The sequence below is a fragment of the Microcebus murinus genome, chromosome 2 (assembly GCF_040939455.1).
Source record: "Microcebus murinus isolate Inina chromosome 2, M.murinus_Inina_mat1.0, whole genome shotgun sequence".
In the NCBI taxonomy this organism is placed as follows: Eukaryota; Metazoa; Chordata; class Mammalia; order Primates; family Cheirogaleidae; genus Microcebus; species Microcebus murinus.
The window spans coordinates 43,602,220-43,619,505 of NC_134105.1; the positions used below are offsets into that span (position 1 = coordinate 43,602,220).

Here is a 17,286-nt window from a genome sequence, read left to right on the forward strand (position 1 = left end):
GAGACAGGGGAAGAGAGAAGAGCGCCTTCATGAAAGCTAGAGATAAGCTTCTTGGCAGAGTGTCACTTGGAACTGGACACTAGTTCAAGAGAAGGCTTAGGAAAGAGGATTTCACATGAGTCCCTGTTTTGACGTGGCAGTAGCCCTTACATGGTACAAGGGCAAAGGAAGGGCCCAGATTGTCCTAATCATTTGGTTTTAATATTAGAAGGATTTGATATTGATATGCAAATCAATGCAAACTATACAGATCATAGAGTCTTGGAATGAAATGCTTAATTTACATAAACGCTAATGGAAGATGATAGCACTGTGTCCATCCATACTTATTCCTATCATCCTGTTTATTTGTTATTCCACTGGTCCATCACTTACTTAGTCATTAGATAATTACTGCTTGCTTGTTCACTGTGTGCTAGGTTCTACGAAAACAGAGGTAAGAACATAGATGATTGCTTCTCTTGTGGGATTTGCAGTCTAATCGGTATCTCCAAAAACACATGCTTCATGGTGGGAAATCCTGAGATAGGATAAAATAGCTGAAAATCTTTAATATGGCTCTGAGTTCATATCTAGAGTAAGCTCTATATTATCTGATACTTTAGGGCAAGCCATGAAACATCTCTGGCCCTTGATTTCTCATCTACAAAATGAGAATATTAATATTTTCCTCCCAAGGCAGTCATGGGGCTAAGATAAGTCTAACAGATACAAAAGGGCTAAGCAATGCCCAGCATGTGGCCATACTCAAATTAGCTTCCGTTGACTCTTCCTGAATATACCTATGTACAAAAATAGGCTCCAAGTCTGCACCTTGTGATTGTCTGATTTCTTCCTTACCTACGATATTTTCCAGCTTACTATCTGAATGCCACTGAAGAGAAAAGGCAAGGCTGGACTCAAAATACTTTCATATTTTAGCTTGACCCTGGCCAGCCTCCCTTACGCAGATCCCTCTGCAGACAGCAAATGAAATCCTAAGGCAGGCTTTAGGAACCCCTGCTTGGAGGATATCCAGGTTCAATTTGTAGAGCAGGTCATGGGTCTATTGTCGTAGGTAAAGTGTCCCTGTGAATCCTCAGTAAGGCAGCCTGGAGTGGTAGTTGAGAGGCTGTGCTGGAGCCAGACTGACCATGTCAAACCCTGGTACTGCGGAGCCAGTTGCATTGTCCTGGATTACCTACCCTAATTCTCTGTGGTCAGAGAGTCCATGAACCACTTACTATACTTTATGGGTTGGTGCTGCTGAGAGTTTTACAATGAGAGAGTAGACATAAGGCACAATGCTTTATCTATGGAAAGTGCTCAATAAATAGAAGGTACAGGTGAATTTTTTTTTTTAAAGGAGGAATATTTGAAAACATGAAAGAAAAGACAAATTTGTAGTAAATTCACTGCTCTTGCCACTACTTCCATTGTGAAAGGCAGGCCAATCAGTGGCCCTGTTGTGTCCCCTAAAGTCCAATTAAAAAGAGATAATAAGAAGTTGTTGAAGTGGCTTAAGCTGAAGCCACCTGAATGTTCTGGGTCTAAAACTCCATAGGGCACAGGCTTCAAAAACTCCTTCTCTTCATTCTTCCCCCACAGTGATTCAATTTATCCCAGCACACTGGGATTTCTGGGCCTGCTTTCACTCTCAAATATCTCTACAAGGGGCCTGTTTCGCTGTTGGTCAATCAGATCAGGTTTGTACCAGTCTTAATTACCCAAAATGCGGCCATTCAGGAAAGAGCACTGTAGTTGCAAGCAATTTAAAAACCAGCCTTCAGTGATTCTTACATGCACAAAGGCATAATGACATGCTTTTTGTTGTTGCTGTTATGAAGTAGAAAACAATCCCAGAGAGTTTTAGGGAAGAATCTTTCCTCTCATGTACTGAGTGCCGATTGCGTGCCACACACTTCATGTGTGTGAATATCAACAGTGACGGAAACAGCGAACAACCTAGAAGCTGTCTGAGATTCTCTCTTTCCCTCACTTCTCACTCCCCATAGCTGATCCAGCAATTGCTGGTTTTCCTACAAAACAGATCTCGAATCCATTACTTTATCTCATTTCTAACTACTCTGTCCATGTCAAGTTATTTAACCGCCCTGTGACTCGGTTTCCTCACCTATAAAATGGGATATTATTATCTACTTCTTAAAATTGTCATAAATGGAATAGTATATGTATGTGAAGCATTTAGAATAAACACTGTGAGTGTGGGTTACTAGTTTTATTGTTGTTGCAATAGCTTTCTAGTTTGTCTTCCCGTTTCCACCTGTTTTCCTACTACATTTATTTTTTATACAGCACCTAGAGTGGTCTTTACAAAATAAACCGTCAGCTTATGTCCCAGGCTTAAAACTCTCCAATGACTTCCCAATGCATTTAGAGCAAAACCCAAATTCATTCCAGGGCTCACAAAATTCTGCACCTGCAACCCCTGCACACTAATTTCTCCGTGATCCCCTCTCCTTTCTGGTTCTTTACACATGCCAAGGGGGGTTCTCCCTTGAGACTTTGCAACAGCTGTTTCCTCTCCTGGAACGTTCATCTCCTAGACCTTCCTATGACTAGACTCAACCCAATGTCACCACCTCAGAGAGGCCTTTCTTTTATTTATTGATTAATCGATACATAATAGATGTACATATTTTCAAGGTCCATAGGATATTCTGACACATTCACATAATGTGTAAAGGTCAAATCACGGCACTTGCGATCTCCATCACAATTTTCTTTATGCTGGGAGCATCTGAATTATTCTTTCCTAGCTATTTTGAACCGTACATTATTGTTAACTACAGTCACTCTACTGATCTATTGAATACGTCTTATTTCTTCTATTTGAACCCATTAATCAGAGAGATCTTTCTTGATCAGCCTAAACACTTTATTTCATTCCCTATCCCCAGTTATTATCCTAATACTGAAACATTTTCTTTATAGCACTTATGACTAGTCAAAAAGGACTGCAGATGCATTTTGTTTGTCCACAGTCTTGTTGTTATTGTTATTATCACTATTTCATTTGCAAGCCTTAGTAAGGCATCCATTCCCCACTCCACGGGATCAGCCACTTTCCGCGGACACAGGGCCTAGAGACGGTCTCGTGACCTGCCCAGCGCTAGAAGGCATTTGTGTTTCCCACTCTGCATGGGGTAGAACTATCAAAAACACACATGTAAAAGCATGTTTCGAGGTACTAGGTATGAAGGGGGTCATCCAGAAGATTCAAAATGAACTTATCTTAGCGTTTAAAGACTATTATCACGAAGAAAACACAACATTTTAAAGTTCAAGGGAGAAAATGGTAAACTCCTGAGAATTCACCCACAGACTGTCATCTGAGAAGCACTATGCCGTCTGAACCTTCTCTACTCCTGGAGTCAACAGCCTCTCCCCCTTCCTTAAGCATCTGAGTCAAAGATTCCCTGAGTTGGGACTACCCTCTGACACTTCCTAGTGGGAGAGAAGCCATATTTATAGCTAATGAATAAAATATTAGCTGACTCTGGTAAGTACTGACAGAGACCCAGCGCTGATTACTGCCCCGGGAATAACCTGCTTTGCTCACTCAAATAGGAGCTGCTTACCCAAGAGTGATGCCAGCCAGCTTGGCTTGCATAAAAGAATGATGACAAAGAATAATCTCTAAAGAGCCATCTTGCTGTTGGGAACTAACGAGATATTAATATTTCCAAGATAAGAGATGGAGAGGCCAAGGGTTGAAGAAACTAAAACTCATTGAGTGTCTTTTGTCTACTGCATGCTTTATACAATTTATCTCACTCAGCCTTGATGACAACACAACAGAGTAAACGCTATCATTAGGCCCACTTTGCAGATGCGTGTATGAAAGGTCTGAGCTGTTAGATGACTTGTCTAAGGTTTGGAAGAGGGGTTCGATCCTATGCTAATGTTACTCCACAAGCTGCTGTTCCATTACACAATGCCATCTTTCATTTTATACACACCAAGAAGAGGCCCCCATGTTAAAAGGTGACCATTACAAGTGCCCTGAGCTCTTAACAAGATGATTAAAGAGATAATAAGATCCATAGAAAGAGAGCTAGGACACAAAGATGCCTGATTTACAAATCATGGTTGAAAATAATGAGAGTTTTAATTTAGAGAAAAATGTAGTCCTTAGATGTTTTAAGAATTGTCACATAAAGAAGGGATAAAGGTAATGTCTACTGTACCAAAGAGTAGATGGACAGATGGTTGGGAATTTGGGTGGGATGGTCAATTTTTTTTGCAGATCAACTTGAAGGACTTTGAAACAAGTGAATGAATGAGTGTGTGCGTGCGCGCATACATGCAGATTAAGATATTTTGTTCACTTTGAGCACTGTTGTGTTCTCAATGTATGTAAGAGTGCTTGGTCAGGCGCCATGGCTCCTAGCACTCTGGGAGGCTGAGGTGGGTGGATCGCTCAAGGTCAGGAGTTGGAGACTAGACTGAGCAAGAGCGAGACCCCGTCTCTACTAAAAATAGAAAGAAATTAGTTGCCAACTAAAAATATATATAGAGAAAATTAGCCGGGCATGGTGGTGCATTGCCTGTAGTCCCAGCTACTTGAGAGGCTGAGATAGAAGGATCGCTTGAGCCCAGGAGTTTGAGGTTGCTGAAAGCCAGGCTGATGCCACGGCACTCTAACCCAGACAACAGAGTGAGACTCTGTCTCAAAAAAAAAAAAAAGTGCTTGGCATATAGTGGTTACCAAATAAATATATAAATATGTGTTGAATGAATAGAATTTGCTCCAATAAAGAAAAATACTAGATTCTCCAAGTATTGAGCTCCTCTTAATGGAATTTTAAAGAGACCAAACTCCTGAGCTTGGATTCTTGACCTTGGTGGGAGGTTATGTAATAGCTAAGCAAACTTTATTGAGCACTCTCTAGATGCCAGGGGCTGCCCTAAACACTTTACAATCAGTATTTTATTTAATCCTCACAATAATGGTATGAGGTGCTGTCAATATCACCATTTCACAAAAGTAGAAACAGGTTTGCAGAGGTTAAGGCATTTGTCCAGGTTACATTGGTGTTAAGTGGTAGGGCTTGGATTAAAAACCAAAGCTCTCATTAACTTTATATAACATGGGCTGGCAACATCAGAAAATCAACACATCCCCTTACAGTAATGAGACCCTACATATTCTATTTCCACTCTAATATCTGAATTGAAAATGTCCTTCCCAAACTTCCATGGAAGTCATATCTAAAGCTATCAGGTATCACGGCATTTACTTGTTCAAATTAACTTATTGGCCAAAAAAAGTACAAACTCTAACATGGCACTTAATGCACCTTTAGCATTCAACCTCATCTCTTATTTTTCAACATTAGACTTTTTTTTGTCTATTTATTTCATCTTTAGTACTACCCTCCTTGCTTTCAATCATGTTCTATCTCTGTATTGAAAGCCCATAAGCTCATCTATCTATCCATCCACCCACCCATCCATCAATCCATGCATTCATCCACAAACTACTTGTCAGGAATGTGGCTATTTCAGGGAATAATACCCTACCCTCGCCACCTTACAGTCTCACAAAAGGGACCACGTAGGTAAACCTATCTAATTCCTATCCCATGCAGGGGATAGGAATTCCTGTATCCCATGCAGGATACAGCTCAAGTTCTGTCGCCTTCCATGAAGCTGCCCCTAAGTATTCCACCCCTCTTCACTTCTTTTGTCTTCACTCGTACAGCACTACAGCCCATATCATCATTGGTGTACAACGGAGCCTCATTGTAGACAGTGGTTGGGTTCTAAGGTCAGTGTGAAGGGACAGAATAATCAAAACTGCCCTTGGAAATCCCTTAGGAAGAGGGTGCCACATTGGAGACAATTTTCTCCCAATAGATCCATCACAGCAGGTTTGTTTTCCATGTTGAAATAGATTGCCATTTCTTTGATTAAAGTGCCAGAGAAGAAGCCAGTTTACTTTGGAGCCAAGCTGTAGGAAAAATGCATATCAATTTAAACACAACAATCACCTTTTACTCATACTGAGATGCCTATCGTATAAGAGGAATGAAAGAACCAAGACTGAGAGCACAGCAGAGGTATGTTGTCCCTTTAAACTGTCACAGTGAGCCCTATGATCATTGAGTAAAGAGTGCAAACCATTGGCTGAGCCATCTAAATTATTTTCTCTCCTTCACATAAATGCACCTAAAACGTAGCTCCACTGACCTACCTTGTGCTGTCATTTAACCTTCAAATGGACAACTAAACTAGGAATTCCTGGAGCATATGAATGTGTCTAGTACCCCACAGTCAGCTCCTTGTTGAACAAGACATCTTACCGATTTCTTGGATTTCTTGGTGTACAAGATCCTCCATGATGTGGTTACTGTCCACTGCTACAATCCCATTCCTGTACTTTCTAGTCTCTAACTCCAATTAACTAGTTCTAGTTTTCACACATTAGACACTTCACACCTTCTGCCTCTGTCGTGCCTTCTAGGCAATCCAGCAATACTCATTTCAAATGTTTCCTCTCCAGGGACAGGTTGACTGGCTTAAAGCCACTATTCTTCACCCCTACCTGGATCCCTGCCCTTTGCCACATAAACTTTCATACCCTCCCACTCTGACTCTGGGCTTGGCCATGTGATTTGCTTTTATGACGTCAGTAAATGTGACACAGCAAAGACGTGAAAAGTGCTTGTGCTATTGTGCTTGTCTCATTTGTTGGTGGCAACTGCTAGAAGAATGTTCCCGGCCTAGTTTGCTGGAAAAGGAGATACAGATGGTGTCAAGTCAAGGTGCCCCAGTCATCCCAGCCCAGGCCATCCTAGATCAGCCAACTGCAAGCTGCCCCAGACACATGAGCCACCCCAGCCCACCTTTGCTGATAGATGGCCAACCTAACTAGCAGCAAAGTCGCCTGGATAGTCCACAGATAACTGCAAACGTATGTGCAAGCCCAGCTGACCCTAGTCCACATCAGCTGTACCCCACAGACCCCTTGTATGCTGCTGGAGTTTTGTTATGGCTTATTATGTAGTATTATAGTAGTGATAGATAACTGATATGTCTTTAAAGACTTCCCTGACTCTCCCAAAGAAATGTGACTGCTCCTTCATCGGAGCAAATTCTGAATCTTGTACCTTCCTCTATTACAAAACTTACTATTAATATACCTTATTATTATAAACACTTGGTGAATGAGTAAGCAATATGCTTATTCAAGTTTGGATCTCCTTCTAACACTAACCTTCTTGAGAACGGGAACATCTTTGTGAAGGAAGTGAGTTATGCAGTCAAAATAGTCTGGGCATATCTGGGCTGGAATCACAGCTAGCATGTGGCAAACTTTCTGTGCTCAAGTGCCTTGAGCTGTAACGTGCAGACGGCAGCAGCAACCGTGCAACCCTCTATAGGCAGCCACACGAGGAAATCCGTATAAAGTAGCCAGCTCACTGCCCAATACATCAAAGGGCTCTATAGATGTTATTTGGTTGAGTGAGTTAATGAACTGACACTTCCATGGCAAAATTCTGAGAATGAGTACATTGAAATAGAATGTCCTTTATCCCATTACCAATTCCTAACATCACGCCAGCTGCCCAGAGCATTCTTTAGCTTCTAATTCAATTTATGACTATAGAAGTTGATGTTTCAATTTACTGAACCCAACTGTGTAATAAAAAAAAAGTACCTCAGAGGATCATCCTTGCAACTTAATGTCAGCATGGTAGTTAAATGCAGTTTATTTAATCTTTCATTTAAAACAAAAGTTGCAGTTTATTGCTTATAAGTCTGCTCTCCCTGCAACCTTTCTGAGAAATACAGGTGCTTAGCTCATGCTAACTGCCGGCTCTTGGGCCAGCTAAGGAGCCTCGCTGATGGGCTACACTCCTGCTCACTTAAGGCACGTGCACTTACCTCTCCGGAGGCAGGTGGCACTCTTCCACAGCCACTGCAAGAGCAAAAGGCAGAGTGAAAAAGAGGCACTGGCAGCAGCCTGGTTAACATGAATGATGCTCCTGCGGTAACCTGACCCAGAGATAAAGTGTGGGGTGCAGCCCTGCACCGCAGCACTCACCCACACTTTATGGTGCTAATTTGTGGGTACAATCTCTTGCATTAGACTTTGACCTCTTTGAGGAGTAGAACCTCTATGGAGTTTATCTCTTCATGTCATTTCCATCACAGGACATGACACAGAGAATATAGCGGCTCAATGTTTCTTTGAAATAACGTTGAACATTTATTGAGCGCTTACTGGTATGCCAAGCGCTGCTTATGCTCTTTCCGGGCGTTCTCTCATTATCCTCACAATAATTCTATGAGATCAGTGTTATCATTAGCCTCATTTTATAGACAAGCAAAATGAAGCTGAGTAACATGCCCAAACCTAAATTGCTGGTAAGGAAGCTTGGATCTATAAAGCCCATTTTATTACAAAAGACTTGGTACTTGGCTCTGTGCTGTCTGACAAACCTTCTTCCCTTTCAGAGAGATGATTTGAAACCTGAATTAATGTTTATAAAAATCACACGTAGCCTTCCTTGATGAGGAGGTAGCCATGTTACTAAAGTATACTTGTAAGAGCCCTATCTTCCTTTTCTTTTTGGATAAGACTTAAGATGAGTTGTAGCAGTGGTTCTAAAAGTGTGGTCCCTGGAACAACAGCATTAGCATCTTCTAGGAACTTGTTAAAAAGGCAAATTTTGAGGCTCTACCCCAGACCAACTGAAGCAGACACTCTGAGGAGGGGGGTCTGGCAATCTGTGTTTTAATAAGTTCTCCAGGTCAGTGGTCCCCAACCTTTTTGGCACCAGGGATTGGTTTCATGGAAGACAATTTTTCCATGGACGGGGGGTGGGGGGGATGGTTTCAAGATGATTCAGGCGCATTACATTTATTGTGCAAACCTCTCTGCTAATGACGATCTGTATTTGCAGCCACTCCCCAGCACTAGCGTCACCCCCTCAGCTCCACCTCAGATCAGGCATTAGATGCTCGTAAGGAGTGCACAACCTAGATCCCTTGCACGTGTGGTTTACAGTAGGGTTCGCGTTCACATGAGAATCTAATGCCACTGCTGATGTGACAGGAGGTGGAGCTTCTGTGGTGATGCAAGCAATGGGGAGCGGCTGCAAATAAGATGAAGTTTCACTTGCTAGCTGTGCTAGCCGCTGCCCGGTTCCTAAAAGGCCATGGACCAGGGGTTGGGGACCGCAGCTCTAGGTGATTGTGATGCATGCTGAAATTTGAGAACCCCTGAGTTAGAGTAATTTAGCCACGAGATTGGCCAAAGCAGTTAAATGAACAATCAAAGACTGCATGAGCTCTCTCGGCGCACCATCTGCTGGTGCTGATGGCCACGGTAAAACAAATGTTAGCACAGCACCACGTTTCAGTGTATGTTCACCTCATGTTTCATTAGAGCGAACAGAAGCTAGGGTGTTTAAAATGTCAACGAGATCAGACTGTGGCAGGAGCGGGGAGGGGTGAGACATGTTCCCTTAAACGGCAGACGGAACACACAAAACGGCACAGAGAAGTGGCTCTCAAGGATGCTTTGGTTACAGGAAAGGACCAGAGGAGGCGAGGCGGGGGTGTCTTCCATTAATTACTGAAGGCAGATCTCAGAGGCCTCAGGGGACCCCCATAAGGATCTCGGGTCTAGTTCACACTTCCTCCCTCCCTCTTCGCTCCCTCCCCCATTCTGCACCGACTGTGTTGACAACACAGGCTTTGCAGGAAGCACAAAGGCTCACCGCCTCCCTGCTCAGAGACTTTTCCTTTTCTTGCTCTTGGACAGATTCCCAGGGATCAAGTGCAATGCTCTCAGGGGAAGTGGGCTGGCCCAGGAGCGATAAGAGCCCAATTGCGCAAATTTGTCATTTCACGGGCAAGCTGCCACAGCCTCTACGTGACAATAAGCAGTGATGGATGTCCAACGCCACGGAAAAGCAGCGGCGGCAGCATCACCTGGGAGGTGATGTGGAGGATTACAGGCGCTGGCCACGTGTGGGGCCCCGTGCGGTTCCTTACCTTCCCTTTGGGTCTTGGGAACAGCAGCCGGCTGCCTCCGGAAGACCTGGAGGCTCACGACAGGGGGTTTTGCAGGCTTTGGCGGAGGAGGACCCAGCGACTGGATAGAAGGCAGTGGCTTCATTTTGGGAAGGTGGTGATGCCTGACATCTGGCTGCTTTTCTGCACACAGACAGTAAAAAAAATGTACATTATGATTATTTCCATTTCATAGCTTATTGAGTGAAACTTAGTGGTTTTCTTGCCTTACTCCCTTCCAATCTCTTCACCAACCAGCAGCTGGAGAGCCCTGATCAATACAAAACCTGACCAGTCACCCAGGCTGCTGCCCCATGGATTTCCTCAGCAGGACATCGGTCACTCCACTCTGCCATTTCTGTCCCACACGCCCACACCTGTGCTTCCAGATTATCTTCTCGTTACACTGTATTGTCCTACTTCCCGACCTTAAGCTCAAACATTTTTCACTCACATCATTGGCCTCTCAGTTCTCCAGATCCGATTTGGAGAGCCTTAAGAACTGCTCATATATTGAAGATTTTGTTTATGCCATTCTTGGTTCTGGAATGCTATTCCCCTTCTTGGCAAACGTCAATTCATTCTTTTAAGGCTCTGCTCTAGTGACACCTCCTCTAGAAAGTTTATTTTATTTCTACCAGAAATCAAGGCCAGAATTAACGGGTCCCTGATTTGTATCCCTACAAGCACATTGTTAATACCTCTACATCAGTATTACGGCATATCGGAGATGTTGGCCTATCTTCCCATTAAACATGGGCTCCCGCGGGCATAGATTATGTCTGTTGATCTCCCAGCACCAAGCATAGGGGCGTGACTATTCACTGGAAGGATTCCTCAAGCACTTAAGATGTGCAGATAACATGGGGGCTAGAAAGAGGACTGAGAATTGATCTCTGATTTCCAGGGCTCATAGCTTGGGACTGGCTTCAAGACTGACTTTGGGGTAGCTGGGCACCTGTGAATTTTGTGTCCTGGAATTTTCTAGGAGAGTTCTGGTTTTATGTAGTTTATCGTTCTGCACTTATAAATCTAACTCCAATAGAAATTCCAATGTTAATATGAAAATCATACCTGCCTCTTATACTGAAAATAGCACAAAATCTTATATATAATCCAAGTGCTTTGAATTTTGGTTTATGTAATACAGTAGCTGGCTGCATGGGCCATCCGTGCTAAAACTGCAGAAGTGGACTAGCACTTCGCATATAGCTCTGAGGGCTTTCCTTGTACTCTCCTCTACAAGTTGGGAGGGGGAGGAAAGCTTCCTTCTTACCCTATCAGCAGGGGGTTGCATCCTCAGACATTCAGGCAGAGCCAAAGTTCCTTCCTTCTTAGGCTTTCATTATAAGTCACAATGTCAGAAACTTCAGTCTTTATCAAATTAGGAAGAAGACATAGTGAAAATTAACTATCACTTAACTAATTGGGCTCCCAGCTTTTACCAAGCACTGTGTTAAGCGGTTTACATGGGTTATCTCATTTAACTCTCTCAACAGCTCCATCTGATAGGTCATCCATCCTTTTCTTTCTCCCATCCATCTTTCTTCCCATGTGTCCTTCCTTCCTTCCCATCCCTCCATCAATAATTATTTATTTATAATTTGAGGCACTGATTGTTCCAGGAGCTGGGATGGAGTTGAGAACAAGAGCATATTCTAATAAGAGGAGACTGACAATAAATAAATAGACAAATACACAAAAGATAATTACAGCGATCTCTTAGTGCTATGAAGGAAATAAAGCAGGATGATAAGAAAAATTGTTGATGGTGAGGCAGAACTCTTCAGATAGAGAGATAGAGCAGCTAATCTTGAAAAGTGTCACGTGAACTTAGACCTGAAGCAGCTAAACAAAGGTCAAAGAAAAGAGTTTTCCAGGAAGAGGAAACAGCAAATGCAAAGGTTCTGGTGCATGACAAAGTCTGTTGAAAGAACAGCAAGAAATCTGGTGTGTTGACTGTGAGCTAATGAGCTAGGGGAAGAGATGGGGGAGACAAGTCAGAGACACAGCAGGGACCAGAATTCAGGGCCATGAGGACCCTGAAGTAAGTAGGTTAGATTCTATTCTAAGTACAAAAAGAAACTATATAGAGTTGTAAGCAGAAGATCCACCCATCCACCCTTCCATCGGCCAGCCAGCCAATCAATCATTCAGTATATATATATATATTTTGAGGACTTACTCAACCTGGCCTTGTTCTTCTAGGTGCTAGGGATATGGTGGTAAGGAAGACAGTCTTTATCCTTTTAAAAATCACATCTTAACTTAGGTAAACAAATACACAACAATATACCATGTAGGGATAAGGGATATGAAGAAAACCAAAGCAATGCAAGAAGACAGAGTGATGGGAGTGGAGTAACTAATTTAGATCAAGCAATCAACAAGGTTCACTCAGAGCAGCTGACACTTGAGTAGGGACCTTGATGGAGTGATGGAGTGAACACCAAGGACCTGGTGGAAGAGTGCTCTAGGCAGAGGGATCAACAGGTGCAAAAACCTGGGGTGGAAGCAGCTTGGTATATCTAAGGCAGGGGTCCTCACACTTTTTAAACAGGGGGCCAGTTCACTGTCCTTCAGACAATTGGAGCCCGTTGGAGAGTGCAGCACACATTCCACACATGTGCACTATGGACCTGGGATGGGTCGGCTGCTAAGCAGAACAGGCAGTGGTGGCAAAAACACTGGGTGGGCCAGATAAATGTCCTCGGCGGGCTGCACGTGGTCCGTGGGCTGTAGTTTGAGGATGCCTGATCTAAGGGATAGCAATGTGGTGAGAGAGAAGAGGGTAAGAGAAGCAGGCAAGGACCAAACTGCATGAGCCACTGTAAGATGGTTGCTGTTGACTTTGGGCAGGAGAGCGATGTGATCTGACTTACGATTTAGAGGATCACTCTGCCTGCTGTGGGGAGAATAGAATATAAGAGGGAAAGAGTACGGGAGCAGGGAGACCACACTCTGATGCAGTGGTCCGGGTGGAGATGATGATGGTAGTATGTATCAGGGCAGAGGGAAGGGATAGGCACAAGTGGAAGGATTCAGATCATACTTTGGTGGTAGAACCAAGAGCTTGCTGAGGAATTCAATGCAAAGAATGAGGGGGAGGGAAAAATAGAGCATGACTCCTAGGTTTTTGGCCTTGGAAAGTAGGAGAACAATTGTGCTGTTTCCCAAGACAGAAGATTAGCGATAGATTGAAAATTGCATCTGATTTATAGGAGAGCAGACCAGGTTCTAAGAAGTTATATATACGAGGTCTGTCCAGAAAGTATCCAGTCATGTAACTGTTCTTGTTGTATTAACAATGGCTTGATAGTTTCCGGACAGACCTCGTATAGCCCAAGTTCATGCAGCTTGTTAAGAAGTAGACCTAGAATTCAAATCCAGATTTGATCAAACTGTCTCACAATGTAATTCCAGGAGATCAAGCACTTTACTTACTAAACCTGAGATTACAATTTAGCAGATAGGCCTCCTGGAATATTCATGCTGGAGTTTGGAGCAACATTGCCCAGGTCATGTCTGTGTGACCACCCCAAGTGAGCAGGCTCTCAATCAGAAACACACAATGACCTCTCTCCCCAGTCATGTGGGGGTTACATTTCTTACCTGGGGCCTGGGAGGCAAGCTCACACTCATAGATAGGCTGACACATGCTGCCTGCCGGGCTCCTCTCGGGACTGGATTTTTTCTGGCTCTTCCTGCCATGTTGAGAAAGTAGGGAAGAGGGATCTTCAGCGGCAGCAAGTGATTTCCTTTGGACCATCAAGTGCCTCTGGGAAGGAAGGGTCTGGGCTCCTTTTGTTTCCATCTTTTTCCTCGACTCCTCTGTAATAAGTCCCAGGCCTTTTTGCCTTTCCACACGGAGGGCCTCACTTTCACAATTGGCAAGGAGAAGGGTTGATGACATTTCACTTTTCTGAGATGAAACCTTCTCCCAGTTCCAGAGCTTTTCTCTGAAGCTGTTGGGCACCACCACTTTCTCCTTATTGGTTATCTCAGCATTTGATTGACTCGCATCTAACAACAGAGAAGCCTTCTGTGAATTTACTGCAGAACACAGAACAGACGTTCCCAGAGACCCTGGGGAATTAGAACATATCTGAATTCCACTGCTCTGGGCCAACTGCGTTTTCTGGGCTGTAAGAAGCTGGGACTCGCCTCTGGAACAACATGGTGGGGGCTGCTTGTGGCTGGATGAGAGAGGTTTCCCTTTGGCTGGAATCTGGGTTGACTGTGTGCTTCCAGTGTCACCCTTTTGAGAAATACCTGCTGGGAATTTAATAGGGCCTGGAAGAGGTGGAGTGTCAAGTTTTTGAAATTTGGCTCGAAGTTCCTTGAAGTTTCTTACCCCTTTCTAAAGAATAAAAGAAAACAAAAATGTCTCATTATTCCGGGAGAAAAGCCAGTGTGATTAATTGACTTCACAGCACTACCTGAAGTGGCACTACCTGGCGCTATTTAAGGGATTCTACCTGCTGATGTCATGCAATTACTTACCTACTGGGCAATATTAGCCAGGAATGCTACTGTCTATGTGAGATGGAATGAAAACAATTGTTTCCTCTTTGAAACGCTTCAGGTATGTTTAATTCTTTCATAGCATAGAAAGAACACTTTTGGATAATACTAACAACTTTTGATAAACCCATTGATACAAATTTCTGATGGCTCCCCACTCCTATAAAAATAAGTTCCAAACTGCATCATACAGCATTCAAGCTTCATCATAATGTGGTCCTGACTCCAACCACAGCCCAACACAACAACCCTTAAACCAAACAGGACTGTTTACATTTTCCTAGAAACCTTATACTCCCCACCACCTTGACTTTGCTTTGTGTTCTTATATCACAAAAAGCATTTCCATCTACGTGTCCACTGCTTTCTTGCACTTCCATGCCCACCCCTCCATCAGAATTTTCCCTGCAATGACAGGCACAGCTAACTTCTTCCCAGAATCCTTGGTGCTCCCATAGGTCTTTGTATCTTGGTGGTTGAACTTAACACCATGAAGTGGAAAAGAGAATAAGCTTTGGAACTACACAGGCCTGTGTTTAAATTCTGACTCCACTCTTCACCATCCAGGCAAATACTTTGCGAAACTCGATCTTCCCTCTAAGTGCAGTTGTATCATAAACATAAGTTGTTAAGCAGTAGAAGGATTATAGTTACCATAGAGTAAAGTGCCCAGGAGAACGCCTGACACACAGTGGACCATTTGTGATAAATGAAAGCTCTTTATAAAAGGCTAAGTGATCCTCTTGTATTTTTAACTTGGTTTTGCTCTTGGTTGAGCTCTAAATTCAGCTCAAACCCAGCATGAAAATGATGGTAGTAACAGCAGCCCAACCCTTGGGGCACAGGAAGGGTGTGCCTGGGATGATGCAGGGAGTTGGCTGGTGGTCCAGGCAGGTAGGTCCAAGCTTGACTCCTGTTCCATGTTCTTCCCACTGCTCCCTCCTTCTCCCAGTAGACTGCATTTATTTTCATAAGTGCATTTTGTCATCTTTTGCCTTCACAGGAGGTAGGAGGACAACTATTGGAGTCATTTCAAAAAGTAAGAGCCACTTTCTTCTCCTAGTCATCTTAAAGGTTTTTAATTTCATGTACACAGACCATCTCCATGGCAGTGACTTTTGATTTTGCCAGCTGAGGGAACGCTGGGTGACCTTTTCTCACTGTGTTTACAGTTGACTCACACCTGCCTTCTGAAGACTCGGGGAGGGAGGGAAATCGAGGAGCAAGCAGCATGAAGCAGGTGTCTGGGAGTTGCTTGCAAGCTCTCTCCTCTCTGTTCTCTCTCTCCCTCCCTCTCACACACCCGCACACCCTCCCACCTATATAGCTCTCTCCTCTCTGTTCTCTCCCTCCCTCCCTCTCACACACTCACACACCCTCCCACCTATATAGCTCTCTCCACAAACTGCCAAGGGTTTATTTCTTATATTTCAACCAGAAGACAAGTGAATTCAACTTTCTCTCTCAATGCAGAAGCCAGCACTGGGCATGGAGTCAGGAGATCTGAGTGTGAAACTCAGCTTAGCCATTTTCTAGTTACATGCCTTGGGCAATTCACGTCACTTCTCTGAGCCTTGTTCTCCTCACTACAAAATGGGACTTATATTTCTAGCAACAGTTCAAAAGTATTATAAGGATCAAATGAGATAACAGATGTATACCACCTCAGTGGCAAATGTTTTTTAAATTGTGGTAACATACACATAAAATATACTATCTTAACCATTTGTAAGTGTACAGTTTAGCACGTTAGATTCATGTTGCTGTGAACCAATCTTCCAGAACTCTTTTCATCTTGTAAAACTGAAGCTCTATCTATACCCACTAAAACGACAACTCCATATTCCACCCTCGCATTCTATTTTATGTCTCTATGAATTTGTCTTCTCTAGGTACCTCCTATAAGTGGAATCATACAATATTCATCTTTTTGTGACTGGCTTATTTTGCTTAGTACAATGACCTCACGGGTTAGCCATGTTGTAGCATATGTTAGAATTTCCTTCCTTTTTAAGGCTGAACAATTTTCATCGTGTGTATATAACACATTCTGTTTATCCATTCATCTGTCGATGGACGCTTGGGTTGTTTCCATGTTTTAGCTATTATAAATGATGGTTCTATGGACATAGCTGTACAAATATCCTTTGAGACCCTGCTTTCAATGCTTTTTGGGTATGTTCCCAGAAGCGAAATTGCTAGATCATATATGGTAATTCTATTTTTAATTTTTTTTTAGATGGTCTCACTTGGTTGCCCAGCCTAGAATGCAGTGGCATTATTGTAGCTCACTGCAACTTTAGACTCCTGGGCTCAAGAGATCTTCCTGCCTCAGCCTCCTGAGTAGCTAGGACTACAGGTGCATGCCAACACAACTGGCTAATTTTTCCATTTTTTTTTTTTTTTTTATAGAGACAGGGTCTTGCTATGTTGCTCAGGCTGGTCTTGAATTCCTGGCCTCAAGCGGTCTTCCCACCTCAGCCTCTCAAAGTGCTGGGATCATAGGCATGAGCCACTGTGCCTAGCCTTTATTTTTAATCTTTTAAGGAACTTCAATACTGTTTTCCATAGCAACTATGCCATCTTACATTCCCACCAGCAATGCACAGGGACTCCAGTTTCTCCATGTCCTCACCAACATTTTTTCTTTATACTAGCTTTCCTTCCTAATGGGTGTGAGTTTGTCAGTGGTTAATATTTTCAAAGTAAAATAATGAATATATTTATTCACAT

General features: G+C 43.2%; 1 protein-coding gene across 2 annotated transcripts in view; it reads right to left on the reverse strand.

The window, feature by feature from the left end:
- FYB2 (FYN binding protein 2) overlaps positions 1–17,286 on the reverse strand; it is a 122,098-nt gene that overhangs the window by 83,920 nt on the left and 20,892 nt on the right. For both annotated transcript variants that reach the window (XM_075998647.1, XM_012785117.3), the window contains exons 2-4: positions 13,642–14,389; positions 10,012–10,173; positions 7,894–7,927 (exon numbers count right to left, since the gene is read on the reverse strand). In XM_075998647.1, the coding sequence (XP_075854762.1) occupies positions 7,894–7,927; positions 10,012–10,173; positions 13,642–14,389 (944 nt within the window). The remainder of the gene's footprint in view (positions 1–7,893; positions 7,928–10,011; positions 10,174–13,641; positions 14,390–17,286) is intronic.